This window comes from Aulonocara stuartgranti, assembly GCF_965226115.1.
Source record: "Aulonocara stuartgranti genome assembly, chromosome: 6".
Classification (NCBI taxonomy): domain Eukaryota; kingdom Metazoa; phylum Chordata; class Actinopteri; order Cichliformes; family Cichlidae; genus Aulonocara; species Aulonocara stuartgranti.
This window is the reverse complement of record NC_138944.1, coordinates 31,047,372-31,066,696: the sequence shown is the minus strand read 5'-3', so window position 1 is coordinate 31,066,696 and position 19,325 is coordinate 31,047,372. Positions and strand designations below refer to the sequence as shown.

Genomic DNA, 19,325 nt, shown 5'->3' with positions numbered 1-19,325 from the left:
AAATATTGATGCAGTCTTTGATCGGCGTTTGAGAGGAAGCCTGCATGAGAGTCAGACTGTATGTACTGTACATACACTGTACATACAGTGAGAGTGAAACTCTCATTTAGGTAAAGAGAAGGGAGAAGATCACAAATAAGACGCAGATTCCTCGAAGGAGATCGGAAGCACTTGTCGCAGGTCTGTTTGTAGGCTTCCCTCTCTCTGACGCTGATATTACGGATTCATCGAAGCGCTTGTGTAAATTTATGCACAGACTTGTGTGTGTGTGTGTGTCTGACAGCAGGAGAGACAATCCAGTGTGTTTTCTTGATCAAAGCCAGCTGAACTGGGCGGAAAGAAAACATATGGTCTCCCTATCCTATTTTCTACAGTCTGCCCCTTTCTCTTCCCCCTGGCTTCCATCCTCCCTGTTCTTATTATTTCCTGGTTTTGTCTCTGTGGAGACGAACCTTTTAGAGGGACGTTGGAGCTATGAGACGTTTGAGTCTACAAAAAAATAAAAGGATAGTAATGACAGGCTCCTAGGGCACATGCTCTGTGGGGGGTTTGTGCCCTTGAGTGCCCTCTTTTTATGTGTGTGTGTGTGTTTTGGTGCAGTGTAGGAAACCTTAACTGAAAAGTGTGTGCTATTGCATTCTTTGCTATTATTGAGATAATGGTACGCTAATCAGAAACACACACAGATAGCAAAAAAAAAAGTTGCCAGTCTTCAAACATCTGGTTACCAGAAAATCCATAGTCTTTCCAACATGGTGCCAATTTAGTTGTTGGTGTGTTGTTTGCGTCTGGCTTTAGTGCTGCAGTCTAACTTGTGTTCATCCAGTCATCCACCCGTGTAGATAAAGTTTTTCATTTCTTACAGTTTAAGCTCAAAAAGCCATGCTGAAAGATTTCTTTATCTGAGATATGATGCTGAAACCGTACCCTCTTCTTATAGTCAAGATATCTCAGGAATGACATGTGTAGTAGGCGTGTTGGAGTTTCACTGGTCTGGCCCTCTTGAGATTAAAGTGAGCTGTGTTTGCTCCGTGATATAAAATGAGTCTGACATCGCTGGTCTACTGTATGTTCAAGGAATCAGTGTGAGACAGAAGATCAGACTTCAGACTGTTACTTCCACTCTTGGCCGTGTGTGACATCATTAAAATGGGATCTCTGGGTCTGGCTGTTTGCAAAGAAGCTGGTTAAACCTTTTGTTTGTGAGCGGCAGCGAATCAGAAAGCATATATACGTGTGCACCTGTTGGAGGTACACTCAAAAGTGCCGCTTTCTAGCACTGACCTTTTGACCTTTTTTGTTTTATTTAAAGTAACTGGATAAATTAAATTAGATACATTTAAGTGAATATTAACTGTATTTAGCATTAATATGACCCTTTGACTCCTCCACAGCACTGATTTTCATTTCTAAGCTGTGTTGGAAGGTTTTTGACTTCCGGCACCTGAATCCCCTGATTAGTTTGAGTACAGTAAAGAACATTTTTATACAGTAAAGAGCATTCTGCTGTTTTGTCTTTCTGTTCAAACCACAATCTTTTTGCTTTTTGTGGAGGCTTACACTTGACATACTCTGCATGTATGTGCTTGTTGCTCACGGTGCCCCTCACACCACAGCTTAGCGCCTGAGGATAACAGCAGAACCCGATGGAGAGCAGAACATCTCCTTTTGTATGTACAGCACAGTATAGGTACGATGTGACTGTTTGTCTGTGTGTGTGTGTGTGTGTGTGTGTGTGTGTGTGTGTGTGTATCTGCAGATGTTGCTTTGAACCCATACACACTCACACATCAAGAGCATATGGAAACATTATCTGACATTAGCTAAGTGCATATAGAGTAAAAGCAAACTCTCCATGTCGTGTCTTGTCCTCAGCTGCATTCAGATGTCAGTGCTGCTGATGTATGACTGAAACCCCTCTGCCTGCTTATAGGTGTCAGTGTCATCCCTTAAGTCTATCATTCTAGCCTGTGTGCACAACAAGAGCTACCTTGCAACCAATCTTTATCTGTAAGTAAAGCATGCTAACATTGGAGCAGAGTAATAAAACAGTTTTATATAGTGTTGACCTTTTTAGTACATATGTGAGTCTAAGGGCCTGTGGGCCAAATCTGGCCCTCTGCAAATTAGGTGTTGTGTGTATGGTTTTGCATCACGTGCACACACCAGACATAAAAGAAAGCGCATCCACACTGCAAAGGGAAGTTGATCCTGAAGGTGAACAATTTCAGAGGCCTGTGCATTCATTTGCCACAAGACAATCACTGTTTTCAAGGATAATTTGCACCGTCACTTGAAAACTGCACACAAAGGCATCACAAAGTGCCAGTCGACTACAGCAGAGTGCGCTTCTTCAAGCCAGATCCCAAAATGATGGAGCTGTAAGAGCAATTTTCATCAAAACAGAGGAAAAGGCTAAGTGGCTGTTAGAATCTGTAAAATTAATTTGAAAAATTTGAATACAATTTCACGGCTGAGCAATAAAAAAAGAGTGTGCAGAAACACGATTAAATATTCATCACTTTGCTTTTGCATCAGGATTTGTTTGGTTTTGTTAGCATGCAACTACCAGCTGTCATATTCAAACTTGATGATCTAACAGACTTGTGAGTTGGCTGTGGAGAAGTTTCATTTTAGAGCTGTAATCAGAATGCATTATCTTTATGGATAAATGGTATAATGGCACAGCACCTTTTTGTTGACAGGTTGAGGGCTTTTCATGCAAGTGTACAAGCCTATGCAATAAAGCATGACAATAACATTCATACAGTATGTCTCATATGATGGGGTGACCTTTATTCAAACTAAGCTTAACACCACTGCTATACAGGTAGAGGATAGTTTTATAGGTATATTTTTATTTTGCAGATGGTTTATAAGTTTTTATTTCAAATGCAATCATCCATCCATTTTCTAACATTAACATTTGGCCACTGGGACAACAGCATGAGCAAGGCAATCCAGACCTCCCTCTGCTGATAATCTCTTCAGAAATAATCTCTTCAGCATATCCAAGATCTGCCGTGGAGTCTTCTGGTTGGATGCTGGAAACATTTTAATGGAAATATTCCAGTAAAAAGCAGAAAATGTAATTTACTGTCATTGTACTGTCAGTGCATTATCAGTTTTTACAGATGTTTCCATAAATGGTAAATGCTAGGATTCAACGTGTGGTTAGATGAGGGCAGAAACAGTAAAGGATCGCAATTTCAGCTCACCTCAGTTTGCAAACGAGCAACACATCTGCACACATCTGGAACCACCAGATTTCCAGTTCAAATTCAAATTGTACCAGTGAACCAAATGAGTAGTCTCAACCAAAAACTCAACATTTTAGTATTGGCAAGGTATGTTGAAGACGCGAGGACCCAAAAATAGGACACAAGGAATTAAATAACAATAACATTCAATTTATTCGATTAGTGGCAAAAAGACAAAGAGCGATTCAGAAGACCCTTATGAAGAGAACATCGAGGGAACAGTTTACCCTGCCGGGATAGGGTTACCGGGGCCCCTCCCTGGAGCCAGGCCTGGGGAGGGTGCCCGAGGGCGAGCATCTGGTGGCCGGGCCTTAGTCCATGGGGCTTGGCCGGGCACAGCCCAAAGAGGAGACATGGGCCCATCCTCCCGCAGGAGACTGGAGACTCTGTTGTCCTGCTGGGAGACTTCAATGGGTTCACGTGAGTAACGACCTGGAGGGGCGTGATTGGGAGGAACGGCCTCCCTGATCTGAACCCGAGCGGTGTTTTGTTATTGGAATTCTGTGCAAATCACAGTTAGGCCATAACGAACACCTTGTTCGAACATAAGAGTGTCCATAAGTGCACGTGTTCTGGACACTCGGGTAAAGAGAGGGGCTGAGCTGTCAACTGATCACCACCTGGTGGTGAGTTGGATCAGGTGGCGGGGGAGGACGCTGGACAGACCCGGTGCACCTAAACGCGTAGTGAGGGTGTGCTGGGAACGTCTAGCAGAGGCCCCAGTCCACGAGATCTTCAACGCACACCTCCGGCAGAACTTCAACAGCATTCCGAGGGAGACTGGGGACATTGAGTCCGAATGGATCATGTTCAGCATTTCCAAAGCTGCTGCATTGAGCTGTGGCCATAAGGTGGTTGGTGCCTGTCGTGGTGGTAATCCCCAAACCAAATGGTGGACACCAGAGGAGAACGGAGCCACCAGGCTGAAGAAGGAGTCCTATCAGGCTTGGTTAGCCTGTGGGACTCCCGAGGCAGCCGACAGGTATCGACAGGCCAAGCGGAATGCGGCTCGGGCAGTGGCTGAAGCAAAAACTCGGGTGTGGAAGGAGTTTGGAGAGGCCATGGAAAAAGACTTTCGGACTGCCTCGAAGAGATTCTGGCAAACCATCAGGCGTCTCAGGAGGGGAAAGCGGTGCTCTACCTGCACTGTGTATAGTGCTGGCGGAGCGCTGCTGATGTCGACTGAGAAAATTGTCAGGCGGTGGAAGGAATACTTCGAGGACCTCCTTAATCCCACTGACACATCTTCTGAGGAGGAAGAAGAGTCTGGGGATGAGGGGAATGACCCGCCAATTTCCGCGGGCGAGGTCACTGAGGCAGTTAAACAACTCCTTGGTGGCAGAGCCCCTGGTGTTGATGAGGTCCGCCCCGAGTTCCTGAAGGCTCTGGACGTTGTAAGGCTGTCCTGGTTGACACGCCTCTACAATGTTGCATGGAGATCTGGGGCAGTACCCTTGGACTGGCAGACCAGGGTGGTGGTCCCCATCTTTAAGAAGGGGGACCGGAGGGTGTGTTCCAACTACAGGGAGATCACACTCAGCCTCCCAGGGAAAGTCTATGCCAGGGTGCTGGAAAGGAGAGTTCGTCTGGTAGTCGAACCTCGGATACAGGAGGAACAATGCGGTTTTCGTCCTGGTCGCGGAACACTGGACCAGCTCTTTATCCTCTCCAGGATACTTGAGGGTGCATAGGAGTTTGCCCAACCATGTGTTTTGTGGACTTGGAGAAGGCATTCGACCGTGTCCCTCGGGGTGTCCTGTGGGAGGTGTTGCGGGAGTATGGGGTGTCTGGCCCATTGCTACAGGCCATTCGATCCCTATACAACCATTGCAAGAGCTTGGTTCGCATTGCCGGCAATAAGTTGGACTCGTTCCAGGTGGGTGATGGGCTCCACCAGGGCTGCCCTTTGTCACCGGTTCTGTTCATAATTTTTATGGACAGGATTTCTAGGTGCAGCCAAGTGGCAGAGGGCTTTCACTTTGGTGGCCTCAGAATCTCATCTCTGCTTTTTGCGGATGATGTGGTTCTGTTGGCTTCATCGGGTGAGGGCCTCCAGCTTGCACTGGAACGGTTCGCAGCCGAGTGTGAAGCAGCGGGAATGAGGATCAGCACCTCCAAATCTGAGGCCATGGTTCTCCATGGGTGGAGTGTCCACTCCGGGTCGGGGATGAGTTCCTGCCCCAAGTGGAGGAGTTCAAGTATCTCGGGGTCTTGTTCGCGAGTGATGGGAGAAGGGAGCTGGAGATCGACAGACGGATTGGTGCTGCGGCCGCAGTGATGCGGACGCTGCACTGGTCCATCGTGGTGAAGAGGGAGCTGAGTGTAAAAGCGAAGCTCTCAATTTACCGGTCGATCTACATCCCTACCCTCACCTATGGCCACGAGCTGTGGGTAGTGACCGAAAGAACGAGATCGCGGATACAAGCGGCAGAAATGAGCTTCCTCCGAAGGGTGGCTGGCCTCTCCCTTAGAGATAGGGTGAGAAGTTCGGCCATCCGGGAGGGGCTCAGAGTAGAGCTGCTGCTGCTCCACATTGAAAGGAGCCAGCTGAGGTGGTTCGGGCATCTGACAAGGATGCCTCCTGGATGCCTCCTGGGTGCCTCCTAGGTGAGGTGTTCCGGGCATGTCCCACCGGGAGGAGGCCCCAGGGCAGACCCAGGACACGCTGGAGAGATTATATCTCTCAGCTGGCCTGGGAACGCCTTGGAGTTCCCCCGGATAAGCTGGAGGAGGTGGCTGGGGAGAGGGAGGTCTGGGCCTCTTTGCTTAGGCTGCTACCCCCGCGACCCGGCCTCGGATAAAACGGATGAAGATGGATGGATGGATGGATGGATGGATGGATGGATAGTGGCAAAAAGATCTCATAGATAAACAAAGTCACAAAGGAAGAACAAAAACCAATGTCAAGCTGAGGGTCATAAACAGGCGGTCTATGCAGTGACAGGAGGGGGAATAAGGCACAGGAGAAGGTAATCAGCAACAGGTGAAAACGAGGATGGCAAAGCAGACAGTCACACAAGAGGGAAACTGGAACAGGAAGTAAAAGCAAATCAAGACGTGAGGAAAGACAAACATAGTAAAACAGGAAGAAATGAAAAGATATATGATGCTGAAACATGAAGATACTAAAGCATGAGGACTGACATAAAGAGGGGGCACAGGGGGACACACAGCACAGGGGAAATAAGGGAACTAAAAACACAGAGTTGCAGAACAAAACAAAATACCAAGACAGTGACAAAGTACTCACACTGACTGTAAACTCCCTTACATGGAAGTTTTTTTTTGTAGTTTTCTTGTTTGTTTTTGTTTTCTGCTCACTTTAAACAAAAGGCATGATATCACCAGCTCTGACGCTTCGGTTACCAGTCAGAGGACTAAACACAGAACAAGTAATCAAGATGTCATTTCCTCAGCCAGTTAAAGGGACAAAAAAAAATCACTGGCATGTTTTAATAGCATGGACTTGTATCTGTAAATGATACAATGCCAGGCAGGAAGACTGAATTACAAGCTGACAGAGTGCTAGCAGGCAGCCTGGCAGACAAAGCAGACGGACAAACCGAGAAAAAAAGAAAAAAGAAGAGAGAGGCAACAAATACATCTGGCACTCAGACTCAGACATTATGCCAACCTCTTGTGTGCATGCACATGCCTGTGTGTGTGTGTGTTGGGAGGGTGATTGGGTTAAGGTGCGTGGCAGATGGAGGGTTTACGTAAGCCTCAGAATACGTGTGAAAAGGAGCCACACCAGTAGAGGCATGCCCTCCTCTCCCCTACCATCTATTATTTCTCCTATTTTCCCCTCTCATCTCCCTACTTCCAATATGTTGCACATTTCTCCGCCGACCCCCCCTTCCCTCCAACCCGCCCAATCCGCCCAGCCTCGTCTTTTATATCACATCTTTCTTGGCTTAGTGTCCTCCCAGAGCTCTGCAGCTATTGTGTGCACATCACGCAAAAGAATCTGAATGTCTGTGAGTGCATATGTTACGCATTTTTACTTAAACCTCAACTCTGGGCATATTCCAGTTGTCTCTTACATGGAGTGTTTGGTTGTTTTTTTTTTGCACAACAGCAGAGTAGGTCACTATCAAAACGTGTGTATTCATTGTTGCAGTCTGGTATAACTTTTTTGTGCACAGAGCCTCTGCAACAAACAAGAGAGAGTTTAACGATGACGGGGGGATGTGCTCTCTCCGTCTCGATCGGGTTGCTTATATGTTGTGCCAACATCACCCCACAAACTTTAGAGGAGACAGCACACATAACAGCAATTGAACACATTGAACACAAGGTTTTCAGTTTGATTTTCAATTAACTGCTGAGGAACTTCTTTGTTTTTAATTGGTTGGTTACTGTCTGTCTGCTCAGTGGGGTTAATGAGAGAAGGAACACCAATGATGAGCATGTATTGCATGAGCATGGCAGCAACTGCAGTCTTAGAAAATGAAAGAGGGAGTTGCTATGCATACATTTTCCCGTTTTCCCACATGACTTTTGACCGTGTCAAACGTCTGCCACTCAACGCTGGCAGCAGAGCACACTGCTGTGCATGCCGGTGTGCGATTATGGTAAAAAGCATGCATCATAAGAGTGTCACTTTTGAGTCTGAAAGAGCTGTAATTTAGATGCTGGCTAGGCTGACTTGACAAATACCTGAAAATTCAGGCCATAATCAAACCCACTCAGCGCTCTTGTCTTTTGGCAGTCGCTCCTGTCGATGTCCTGAAGGTCCTGGAGGTATCGGAGGACATGGAGGGCGTGTCGTTAGAGGCAGGGCTGTGCATCAGCAGAGAGGGGAGAGAGGAGCCAGACCTCTCCTTTAAAATCAATAAGAAGATTCAGCTGAGTGCTCCCACCATGCAATTTTTCCCTGGTGAGTTTTGGTACGAGTCTGTAGACTTGCTTGGCAGAAGAAATGAAAATGAATCTGGTTTTTTTTTATATATATATATTTTCTTTTTCGTGCTTTCTTCCCAGATTCTCCATTCCCTGTGAATTTCTCAGTGGTGACAACAGTTAGAGCTCTGAAAAGCTCACAGGTCTTTCTCCTTTCCCTGTATGACTCACAGGTATCACACATGCACCACTGAACCTCATCTGTCTGCATTTTTGACTGTGTCCACGATACATTTTATAATGAAGTTATGTCACCATACTAATATATGAAACACTGGATCTGCACTGGCACTGCAACCTGCACCTGAAACACAGCTTGTCATCAGAATGGGAGTTTGGTCATCTCTGATAAAGATCATTTTTGTCAAAATTATAATTTTGGACTAATCTAATTTAAGTGAGTTTATGCTAGCTGGAAGAATGTGAGCACATTAGCTCTCTCCAGCAGATTTTTATGCTGCAGTTACAAAAATAAAAAGGCCCCAAACCTAAAACCTGCTTTTTTCTGGTTGGTTGCATCCTATGATGGCTGCAGGAAACAAATCCATGCATTCCTGTGTGCATATCAAATATAAGGAAATCTTGGAGGTCTTTCTTTCTTATGATCATTTCATGAACATGACATGTTTTCCTTCTGGTCTCTGTGTCTGCATCTGTCAGGGCACACAGCAGCTGGGCATAGAGATCGGCCGTTCTCCTGTATTCCTGTATGAGGACCATGAGGGCCAACCCCCTCCAGACCTTTACCCCACTTTTAGGAAGGTCAACCTGGCTGATGGCAAGTGGGTAACTACACACATACACAGCCACCCATGATGACGATTCTGTGTTCTTATTTCTTTCTTTATTCATTTGTTTAATGCAGATAACGTGTGGTAATACATGCATGTGCATGTGCTTTTCGTCTTTAGTCCCAGGAGAGAAGAACCTAACAATGAACAGAGGAGTAGAATTTTTAAGAAGCATTTAGTAGTATTAATATGAGGGGGAAAAAGAGACTATTAATGTTAGTAAAAACATCATATGTGAATCTGTTACTGTTTAGGCTTCATTCTTCCTTCTCTCACCCAAACTGGTCACAGCAGATGCCGCCCCTCCCTGAGCCTGGTTCTGCTCGAAGTTTCTTCCTGTTAAAAGGGAGTTTTTCCTTCCCACTGTCGCCAAAGTGCTTGCTCATAGGGGGTCGTATGATTGTTGGGTTTTTTGTCTGTATTGCAGGGTCTACCTTACAATATAAAGCGCCTTGAGGTGACTGTTGTTGTGATTTTGTGCTATATAAATAAAATTGAATTGAATTGAATTGAAAATATGCTCAGATCTTTCTCTGTGCTTACAGGCACACCTTCTCAACCAGCAGGAGCTTTGGATAGAGTAACTTTCTTCTCTCTTTGTTACTAGTTGGCACAGAATAGCCTACAGTGTGGATGGGCAGTCAGTGACTCTCTACCTGGACTGTGAGAAGCTGAACACCCTTGACCTGCTCAGAGGTCACGACCCCCACGTCAGCACTGAGGGTGTTACCGTGTTTGGAACACGGCTGCTGGATGAAGATGTGTTTGAGGTAGATCGGTGACACGGAGGGGGTTACAAGTGACATGTCAAGTGAGCCGTGGCGAAGGTCATTGCTAATTGTGATGTACGGTGGCCCATAGAGGCCAAACTCACCGCAACTTAAAAACCCCCACCAACAAATAGGAAAATGCTGCAAAAGCACAAGAAACAGTGGAGGTTGAATCAATTCCTTACTCAGTTGCGTTTAGTGAGATTTCCTACTTCCATTATGTTTTATTCATCTTCAGATATGTTTTGCGTGCTTTTGCAGCATTTTTCTTTTCTCAAGTTGCAGTGCATTTGAGCTCTCAGGGTCACCATGGAAATGTCTTTTTGGGTTTTTTTCCAGTGTATTTAGTAAAGCCAGAAGCTCATTTGTCTTTGATAAAAACTATAAAAACATGCAAAAAAAACCCAAACAAACGATTAGGACCCACAATAAGGTCTTTGTGTGCGGTGAGGAGGTGTCTCTGCTTGTTGCCGCTTGTTTGATTTGTCAGTCAAATAGTGAGAAATGAATCGAGCCTTTTCCCAGTTGCATCGCCCTCCAGTGGTTGTGTGGGTGGATGCAGTGCAGTTTAAGTTCTTGAACAGCGTATTTTCTTAATATTATTTACTGGTGTATTTATTAATATTTGTGGATATTGCAAAAGACGAATAAGCCATTAAAATAAACAAATCTGTGCACACTTTAAAAGCATCTGCGGTCGTTTTGACATAGATGCATAATGTGCAAACTGTAACCTTTGCTTTGTCAGGTGGTCCAGCTGCTTAAGTGAACAACTCCCAGGCGTGTTTGGCTTGGACTCGCCATCCGTTAATGTGTGTGTACATGTGTAAAACAGAGAGAAGAAGAAAGAGCTTGTGTCTGTCTTAACTGACTCCATTTGAGACTGAAGCTCTGGAGACGATTACGTGCGGAGCGGCGATAAAAACAGCCCGTTAAGTCACTTTGATCCGTCTAAATGAACACAGAAGATAGAGATGTTACAGACACGTGGATGGGCCACTGATATTTTTCAGTGATTACAAGTAATGGCATCCTTAACGTGCATTCCTGACAGCTAAAGTGGAGTCACAGACTTTTCCGAGTTCAGCTTGGTGTGTGTTTCTGGGACACAGGGAGACATCCAGCAGCTACTGATCATCGACGACCCCAGAGCAGCGGAGACGTACTGTCAGGACTACATCCCAGACTGTGACAAACCTTTACCCTACAACAGCATATTAACAAAGGCCGAAGAGGTAAGTCCTCCTTAACGGTGAGTCAGAGAGAAGGAAGGGAAATGAGCGGCGAGTTTCACAGGCACACACAACCGTGAGGCATCTCAGGTGTTGAATGCTGTAAATCTGCTCTGTCATTTTAAAATTAAAGGTGTCCCCCCAAGGTTACAAGCGGCAGGGAAACTTTTACCAGTATTTATGGGCATTTTAGACGAAAAAGACGAATGGTTTAATTACACTATGCTGGTCATATTTCTCTTCTCTGAAATCCTCTAGGTGTCATAAATTAAAAGCTATGAAAATATGTTCACTGTGTGGAGGGAAAGATCATTAGCTCACACTGTTTTAGTTGCCAGTCTGTAATAAATTTTTTTCTCCCACACACGCACTCATGCCTCTTATTGTAGCTGCATTTTGAGAAGCACCACAGGGCTGTTTATTTCCCTTGTATCTTAAAATAAAGTCATAAATGCTACCAGTTCTCCCACTCTTACATTTTATCTCCTTCTCTGTTTCTTCCTGTGCTTGTAGTGAAGCACATTACATGGCTCTTGTGGTTCAGAGTAGCTCGCCAGGGTCCGTCTGCCAACGGACCACACTTCTGGGAAAGGCTTCAAATCCTCTTCCTCTTCCCATTGGCTTCAAGTTCAAAACACACGGAAAGAATCCTGTTTTACTGGGTTCAGTTTGTTTTTAATGTAGCACCACTAGAAATGCAACCAGGAAGCCAATAGAACACATGGAATTAGGGCACCACTAAAAAACTGGAGTACGCTGCACCTTTTTTAGAGTTGTCGTGACAGGCTGGGAGAGGAAGTTTAAACATCCGTTATGTCCTAAAAGGCCTCAAATGTTTTATCTATTTTGATTCTATTGTACGCTTTAGGTGGAGAGACCGCCAAAGAAACACGTGGTCGAAGAGTACGAAGAGTTTGACTTCAGCGACCTCTATGATGACTCCTATGTTTCCACGGTGACTGCCAGTCCAAACGTCACAGAGTACGAGGTGAGATTGTGCAGCATGAACAGCATCACAAGCTCAGACCTGCTGTGTCTCTTTGTGCTCCATCTGCTTTTTTCTGTCCTTCACCGTTTGTATCTGCGCGTGTCTGTCGGATAGATCATAGAGTACGAAGACTACGACAACACGACAAACTACCACCACGTGAACGAGTATGAGTATGAGGAAGAATATGATGACCGCTATGGACCTGCGGAGAGAGAGCGGGAATTCTCCATTAACGGACAGGTACCATCAACACATTTATCCAATTTTACATGGAAACATACAGAAAACTTGCCTTGCAGTCATCTGCAATAATCATGCTCACTCTTCTTGTCAGGATATACCAGAGAAAGGACAGAAAGGAGAGCCAGGGTATTTGGGAGCGGTAAGATAAGAGATGATACTTCATCAGTTTACACATTCTGAACACTTTTTAATGACCATTAAAACACTGTGACTTTTACTTTCCACAATAACGAGTTAACAACATAAAACACACCTCTCAGTTTTTCATGTATTTCATATACTTTTAAACAGTTTTTTGTTGTAAATGCAAATGCACCTGTCTCTAAAGCACTTGATAATTTCTGGTGATTAACGGCCCTGTTAATCACCTTGTTTTGTTCACTACTGAATTCTTTGCCTTAAAGATATTATCTCCCCTTGCTGGTACTGCAACTTCTGCATTCGTGTCCATTTCACAGTTTGCCTCTCCACAACGTAAAACCGACTCAGTGGACTGGCGTGTCTATTACATGTTTTAGACCTGGCTAGGAGATGAGAGGCCAGCTGCTGTGATAAGGTTTCAGAAGCTCTGCTATATAAGCAGCGACCTGTCCATGTAGAGCTTTATATGAAACGGCAGAATTTTAAAGTCGATTCTGAATTTCGCTAAAAGTCATTGAAGGGATGCAAGAATAGGTGAGATAAATGACCGGTGGCAAGTTAAAAAATGCTGGAAGGATTAACAGATGGTCAGACAAAGACTGACTGTAGACGACTGGACACAGGAGGGCAACAAGACACAGGTACAAATAGTCACAGAGGACAATACGCGGGGGAAAGCAAAATTAGACATCAGACACCAGAGACAAATAACTACCAAGATAAAACAGGATGTGAGACTAGAAAGTAAACAGCAAATACGATACAATACCCAGGGAAAGCTGGGGGAAACTGACACAAGAGAATGAGACAGAAAACTCTTTAAACTAAACAATAAAATCTTAAAATCTATTCTAAAACTAACTGGGAGCAAATGCAAGAAAGTCAGTGGGTGATATGTGGTCTCATGTGTGCCTTTTAACAGCTGAGCTGTAGAGTTTTGGATCAGATGCAGGTGTGTGAGCAGTGACAGACTGGCATCTGAATAAAGTCCGTAGTCGAGTCCTGCACACCTATAGGAGCCGCTTGGCCATATATATATATATATATGTATATATACATATATATATATTAGGGGTGCAACAATACTCGTATTGGTATTGAACCGTTTGGTACAGTGCCTTCGGTTCGGTATGCATATGTATCGAATGATACAAAATTTTTAATTTATTTTTATCAATTTTTCTTCTGACATGCTGTCTGTGTTGAGAGCTCAGTGGATCTGCGTTCGACTACTCCGCCTAGGCTGCACTGTCGAGTGCAGATCCAGTGAGCGCAGCGCAAGCTAGCAAGACAGAAGCTAAGCTCGTTGCAAGATTTATAATTACCACGGGGACCACCGATACCTTCACCCTCCACATCCTCATGAGCTCTTCTCTGAGCCCTTGGTTTTTCGTCTCTTGCCCACCGATGCCTTCTTGTTCCAGTAGCCCACTTTTCGTCAGGGTACCCTGGTTCCTCAGCGCCTGACGCGGACCTTGTTGATATATATATACATATATGCTTATATATATATATATATATATATATATATATATATATAAAAGCAGGCCAACAACACATATCGGGCCATCAACACATATATATATATATATATATAATGTATATGTGTTGATGGCCCGAACAAGATCCGGGCCATCAACACGTACGCCCTGCCCGTGATCAGGTACCCTGCTGGGGTAATAGGCTGGCCAAAGGAGGAGATAGAAGCCACTGACATAAAGACAAGAAAGCTCCTTACCATGTATGGAGGGTTTCACCCCAAGTCCAGCACCCTGAGGCTGTACGCTAAGCGGAAGGAAGGGGACCGGGGACTGGTGAGTGTCAGCACCACAGTCCAGGATGAGACAACGAACATCCAAGAATACATTGGGAAGATGGCCCCAACTGACCGAGTGCTCAGTGAATACCTCAGGCAGCAGAAACCCAAGAAAGAGGAGGGAGACGAGGAACCATCATGGAAGGACAGGCCCCTGCACGGTATGTACCACCGGCAGATAGAGGAGGTGGCTGATATCCAGAAATCCTACCAGTGGCTGGACAAAGCTGGACTGAGAGACAGCACAGAGGCACTAATCATGGCAGCACAAGAACAAGCTCTGAGTACAAGATCCATAGAGGCTGGGGTCTATCACACCAGGCAAGACCCCAGGTGCAGGCTGTGTAAAGATGCCCCAGAGACAATCCAGCACATAACAGCAGGGTGCAAGATGCTAGCAGGCAAGGCATACATGGAACGCCATAACCAAGTGGCCGGCATAGTGTACAGGAACATCTGTGCCGAGTATAACCTGGAAGTCCCGAGGTCAAAATGGGAGATGCCCCCAAGGGTGGTGGAGAATGACCGAGCTAAGATCCTGTGGGACTTCCAGATACAGACGGACAAAATGGTGGTGGCTAACCAACCGGACATAGTGGTGGTAGACAAACAGAAGAAGACGGCCGTAGTGATCGATGTAGCGGTTCCGAATGACAGCAATATCAGGAAGAAGGAACACGAGAAGCTGGAGAAATACCAAGGGCTCAGAGAAGAGCTCGAGAGGATGTGGAGGGTGAAGGTAACGGTGGTCCCCGTGGTAATCGGAGCACTAGGTGCGGTGACTCCCAAGCTAGGCGAGTGGCTCCAGCAGATCCCGGGAATAACATCGGAGATCTCTGTCCAGAAGAGCGCAGTCCTGGGAACAGCTAAGATACTGCGCAGGACTTGTATTTTGTATTTTGCTCGTTTGTGTTGTTGTGTTTGCACATCTCTGTTGCTTGTGGGGCTCGCACACAAGAATTTCACTCGCATGTGCTGTGCCAGTGTGCCTGCACATGTGATGTGACAATAAAAAGTGATTTGATTTGGACCCTCAAGCTCCCAGGCCTCTGGTAGAGGACCTGAGCTTGAAGGATAAACCGCCCGCAGGGGCGTGCTGGGTGTTTTTATATATATATATATATATATATATATATATATATGTATATATATATATATATATATATATGTATATATTTGCTGTTGTTAACTAATATCTGCTCAGGTATCAGGTATAGCGTGCATACAAATCCTGTTTTAACTGGTTTGAGTGGTTGTATTTTACCAAAATAACCTGAATGTAAAAACTTTTTTTCATGTGAAATTTTAGGGAACACAAATCACAGGACCCTATGGACCTCCAGGGCCCGAGGTTAGCAATGCTCACTGCATGAGATATAACATGAAACACAATTTCATTCACTATTTAAGAAAAAGAACAAAAGTTTTAATTATTTGAATTAAATAGATTCAGTCATAGTGACTTGCTGACTGCTTATCTGTGTGTTTGCAGGGAGAGCCGGGGCCACCTGGAGTCACGGGACCGGTGGGACCTCGAGGAGACGCTGGAGAGCCGGTGAGGACTGCCCTCTGTATGCTGAGTGAATGGCTGAGTGCTCCACACATCGACAAGTCTCCATAAACGTTCTCATATCTCTCCTGTCAGGGTCCTCCGGGGCGGCCAGGCCTTAATGGTGTTGATGGGATACCAGGTCCCCCAGGAAACATCATGCTTATACCGGTAAGACAAAGATAGCACAGCGTTGCCCGAGGCTAACAAGCTGCATTAATGTTGCTGCAGCAGTTATTTGGTCCTGTTAACCTTCAACAAAGCCTTAGGGCAAATGGGAATGTTTGAATGCCAGTAATGCCAGAGGAATGGGTTGTTTGGAGGTAGTTACAGAAATGATCGATCTGTTTGCCTCTGAAAGCTTTATAGTGCATGTTTTTGTTTACAGCAAAATATATTTGGTTCAGTTTCTGTGTCAAATCAGGTGATTGAGGGTGATCATTTATTTTACTGATCTCTTTAAAAATTAATCACTTGCGCTGAGATCTGGTGGCTGCGAGGTGCACAGCATAGCATTCATGTTGCTGTCAGAATCATAAAACAATGAAACGTTTTACAGCTTATTTATTCTGGCTTCAAAATGCCTTCCATCTGCACCTTCTTATGCAAGACCAGAGCAGCAGTGCAATGCAGTGGCCACTGGGAGGAGTATTTAGTTTAACTTGTGAGTATCATGTCCGCTCAACTGTGTGTGTGTCTTTGCCTCTGTGTGCAGTTCCACTCAGGTGGCGATCCAAAGACCGGTTCTGTGGTTTCTGCACAAGAAGCACAAGCTCAGGCCATCCTGCAGCAGACCAAGGTATACAACTGGTTGCATGCTGCACATACAGCTTACTCAGAAGTGTAGCTTATATATAGCTCTGAAGATTATTAAAACCAGACTATCTCTTCTATACTGGTTCTTCTTTGTCTCCTAGCTGGCTATGAAGGGACCTCCAGGGCCACTCGGCCTCAGGGGAAGACCTGGGCCACTGGTGAGTGCATCCCTCATTATTTATGTAAACTCTGGCAGCCCAGAGGATTTTAAAAGTTATTTCTCACACAGTACTTGGCAGATGAAGCATTTGCAGGACATAGGGAGTAATTTACGAAAGTTTGCAGACTTGTGATTGACAAGTCGTTGGGCAGTGAGCATATCCTGGATAATCTAAAGATGACCTTAATTCACAAAATCTACTCCATGTTGTCTTCCCTATGACCAAAATCATGAAACTGAGCTCATAAACTAAGCAAGAAAAACATTTACTGAAGTCACCTAGAGCAGAATCAGGGGCCGTTTTTTCCATAGATGTCTATACAACTGGAAGTCTTTACAACCAGTTGAGTCGCCCTCTGCTGGACATCAAAAAGAATGCAGGTTTAGGCCCTTAGGGCTAGAATCTGAGTGCATCTCTTATATTTAACCATTAATGACCTATGTAGTGACGATTGTGTGACCTTGTAATATGTATTAAATATATTTATGTGAATATCTGCAGCATACGATAGCACCTATCGTTCACATTTTTCGCCTGTAACCTGGTATACGAGAGTGCATAAACATAGATTTGATTCATGTAGTATGTGCATATGTGCATTTAAAAGGTTGAGTGGTTGCTTATGTAACTGAAACATTCATTTGTCTGTGTGTATTCTTCCTAAAAAAACACTTCCAATTTCCATTTTTTTTGTTTTTTTAAATATATATTTGCAATTTGCAATTTTTAAAAAAATTCTTACTATTAAATAAATACGTCAATAATATCAATATGTTCTTTTCTCAGGGTGTACCAGGCCCCTCTGGGCTGAAGGGAGCCACTGGTGAGATGGGACCACCAGTAAGTTAGTTTAAACACACTGGAGCACCAGTTAAACTGTGTTTGTTAACACAATTCACCACTGGCAACATATCACCTGGATCTCGTTCCTTTGATGATTTTATTTTTCCTGTAGGGCCCTCCAGGACAGCCAGGTATCTCCGGTCAGAATGGGCGACTTGGGAAACGGGTGTGAATACTTACTACAGTTTTTATTGTTGAAACTGTTATAAGCATGGATTTAAAGTAGTTATTTCTGTGACTAAACTATTACCATGTCTGGGTCTGTGTGTGTTTTTTAGGGTCGAGCAGGTGCAGACGGGGGTCGTGGTGAAATAGGGGAGACTGGAGCAAAGGTGAGCTAAAGTCCCAGTCACACCTCACTTTTGCGTCTCCTTAAACTGAGACATTAACTTTCTCCTTTTCATCTTTCTTTAAGGGAGACAGGGGATTTGATGGCTTGCCTGGTCTCCCTGGAGACAAAGGGCATAACGTAAGTTATGTGGCTGAAAAAGTTCCTGTTAAGTAGATAACTCTGAATAGCACTTGTCAGCTCCCATGTGTGTAATTTCTCAGGGCGACAGAGGGAAGCCAGGCCCTGTAGGTCCTCCTGGAGAGCTGGGAGAAAAGGTGAGAGGTCGTGGCAGTTGTAGGTGTATTTTATGTGTGCAGGTGCTTCTATTTATGGTTATTCATGTTTGCTTTTTTTTTAAAAACAGGGTTCTCAGGGGCCACTTGGGCCGAGAGGACAACCAGGTGATGCTGTGAGTGTTTACAAAAACACACCTTAGTGCCATTCAGCATATTCAGTTAGACCATTTGCCAGTTTTGGAGTCAGTGAGTGATGTATTACACATTTTTTTAAACTTTTCTTAAATGTAATAAAGTATGCTACTTAATTACTCACTGGAGAAAGTAGATTACTTTCTCGGTAACATGACCTGGAACACACCGTCACATAATTATCAACACCGACACAAATCGCCGTCCTAATGAAGACACACGTGATCTTTCTGTTAGTGTTCACGTACAAACACAAAGCTGAAAACTGAAAACAAAGATGAAAACTAGCCCAAAGTCACTTTAAAGCGATCTCCACAGTGATTCATGAACAGGTAGAAACACAGGCTACAGGCCTGACTGCTCATCACTGCCTTTGTTACTTGTTGAACTTTAGGCTGGACTGAAATGAACACACACTCAGCTTCACTTTGGGTTCTGGGATAGCTTTGTGTTAACATGCTGTTTGTGCAGATACTTGCAAAGAACTGACATAGTGTTAGTAGTATGATGCAATTGTTTATGTCCGGGAGGCAGTTTGCTCTTTACCATTGCAGCTCTTGTCGATTTGTGTGATTAAAATAAAATTAACCTTAGGTTGTGAGTGCGTATTAACGTTAGATAAAAAAAAAAGGGCTCGTACGAATGACGTAAGCACTTTGAGTGCTATGTAAGAACCAGTCAGTTTGAGACTTAAGTTTGCAACAGAAAGCGGTGCTAAAATGTGGCTGCAGGATGGTGCACAATCTCTACTGCATGCTACATTATCTTATTTATATTAACTGATCTGTGTTTCAGGGACCCAGAGGTATGACTGGCCCCAGAGGTCGGCCCGGTCCCCCAGGCATGCAAGTGAGTGTGAACCTTATCCTTTTTAATGCACCACCTTTTCACACATTAAGATCTACAGCTAACAACAACAGACAATGTAAGATAAGAGTGATTACAGCTCTGTGCCAACTCTGTGTTTAGCCATGAAAAAAACCCTCTTTTACATCAGCTGCATGAATCCAGCTGTGGTGTAACTATCAGATAATTGCAGGAGATAATACCT

General features: G+C 44.6%; 1 protein-coding gene across 2 annotated transcripts in view; it reads left to right on the top strand.

Moving 5' to 3' along the window:
* LOC309709391 (uncharacterized protein) overlaps window positions 1–19,325 on the top strand; it is a 47,359-nt gene that overhangs the window by 4,528 nt on the left and 23,506 nt on the right. The window contains exons 1-21 of one of the 2 annotated variants that reach the window (XM_082537997.1): window positions 1,941–2,010; window positions 7,972–8,139; window positions 8,244–8,335; window positions 8,823–8,944; window positions 9,561–9,723; window positions 10,836–10,958; window positions 11,824–11,943; window positions 12,058–12,186; window positions 12,281–12,328; window positions 15,456–15,497; window positions 15,639–15,701; window positions 15,792–15,866; window positions 16,411–16,494; window positions 16,613–16,669; window positions 17,459–17,512; window positions 17,628–17,681; window positions 17,794–17,847; window positions 17,931–17,984; window positions 18,068–18,121; window positions 18,211–18,255; window positions 19,070–19,123. In XM_082537997.1, the coding sequence (XP_082394123.1) occupies window positions 8,016–8,139; window positions 8,244–8,335; window positions 8,823–8,944; window positions 9,561–9,723; window positions 10,836–10,958; window positions 11,824–11,943; window positions 12,058–12,186; window positions 12,281–12,328; window positions 15,456–15,497; window positions 15,639–15,701; window positions 15,792–15,866; window positions 16,411–16,494; window positions 16,613–16,669; window positions 17,459–17,512; window positions 17,628–17,681; window positions 17,794–17,847; window positions 17,931–17,984; window positions 18,068–18,121; window positions 18,211–18,255; window positions 19,070–19,123 (1,611 nt within the window). In that variant the 5' untranslated portion in view covers window positions 1,941–2,010; window positions 7,972–8,015. Of the gene's footprint in view, window positions 1–1,940; window positions 2,011–7,971; window positions 8,140–8,243; window positions 8,336–8,822; window positions 8,945–9,560; window positions 9,724–10,835; window positions 10,959–11,823; window positions 11,944–12,057; window positions 12,187–12,280; window positions 12,329–15,455; window positions 15,498–15,638; window positions 15,702–15,791; window positions 15,867–16,410; window positions 16,495–16,612; window positions 16,670–17,458; window positions 17,513–17,627; window positions 17,682–17,793; window positions 17,848–17,930; window positions 17,985–18,067; window positions 18,122–18,210; window positions 18,256–19,069; window positions 19,124–19,325 lie in introns of those variants that run through there. The other variant, XM_082537996.1, reaches the window with a different exon arrangement.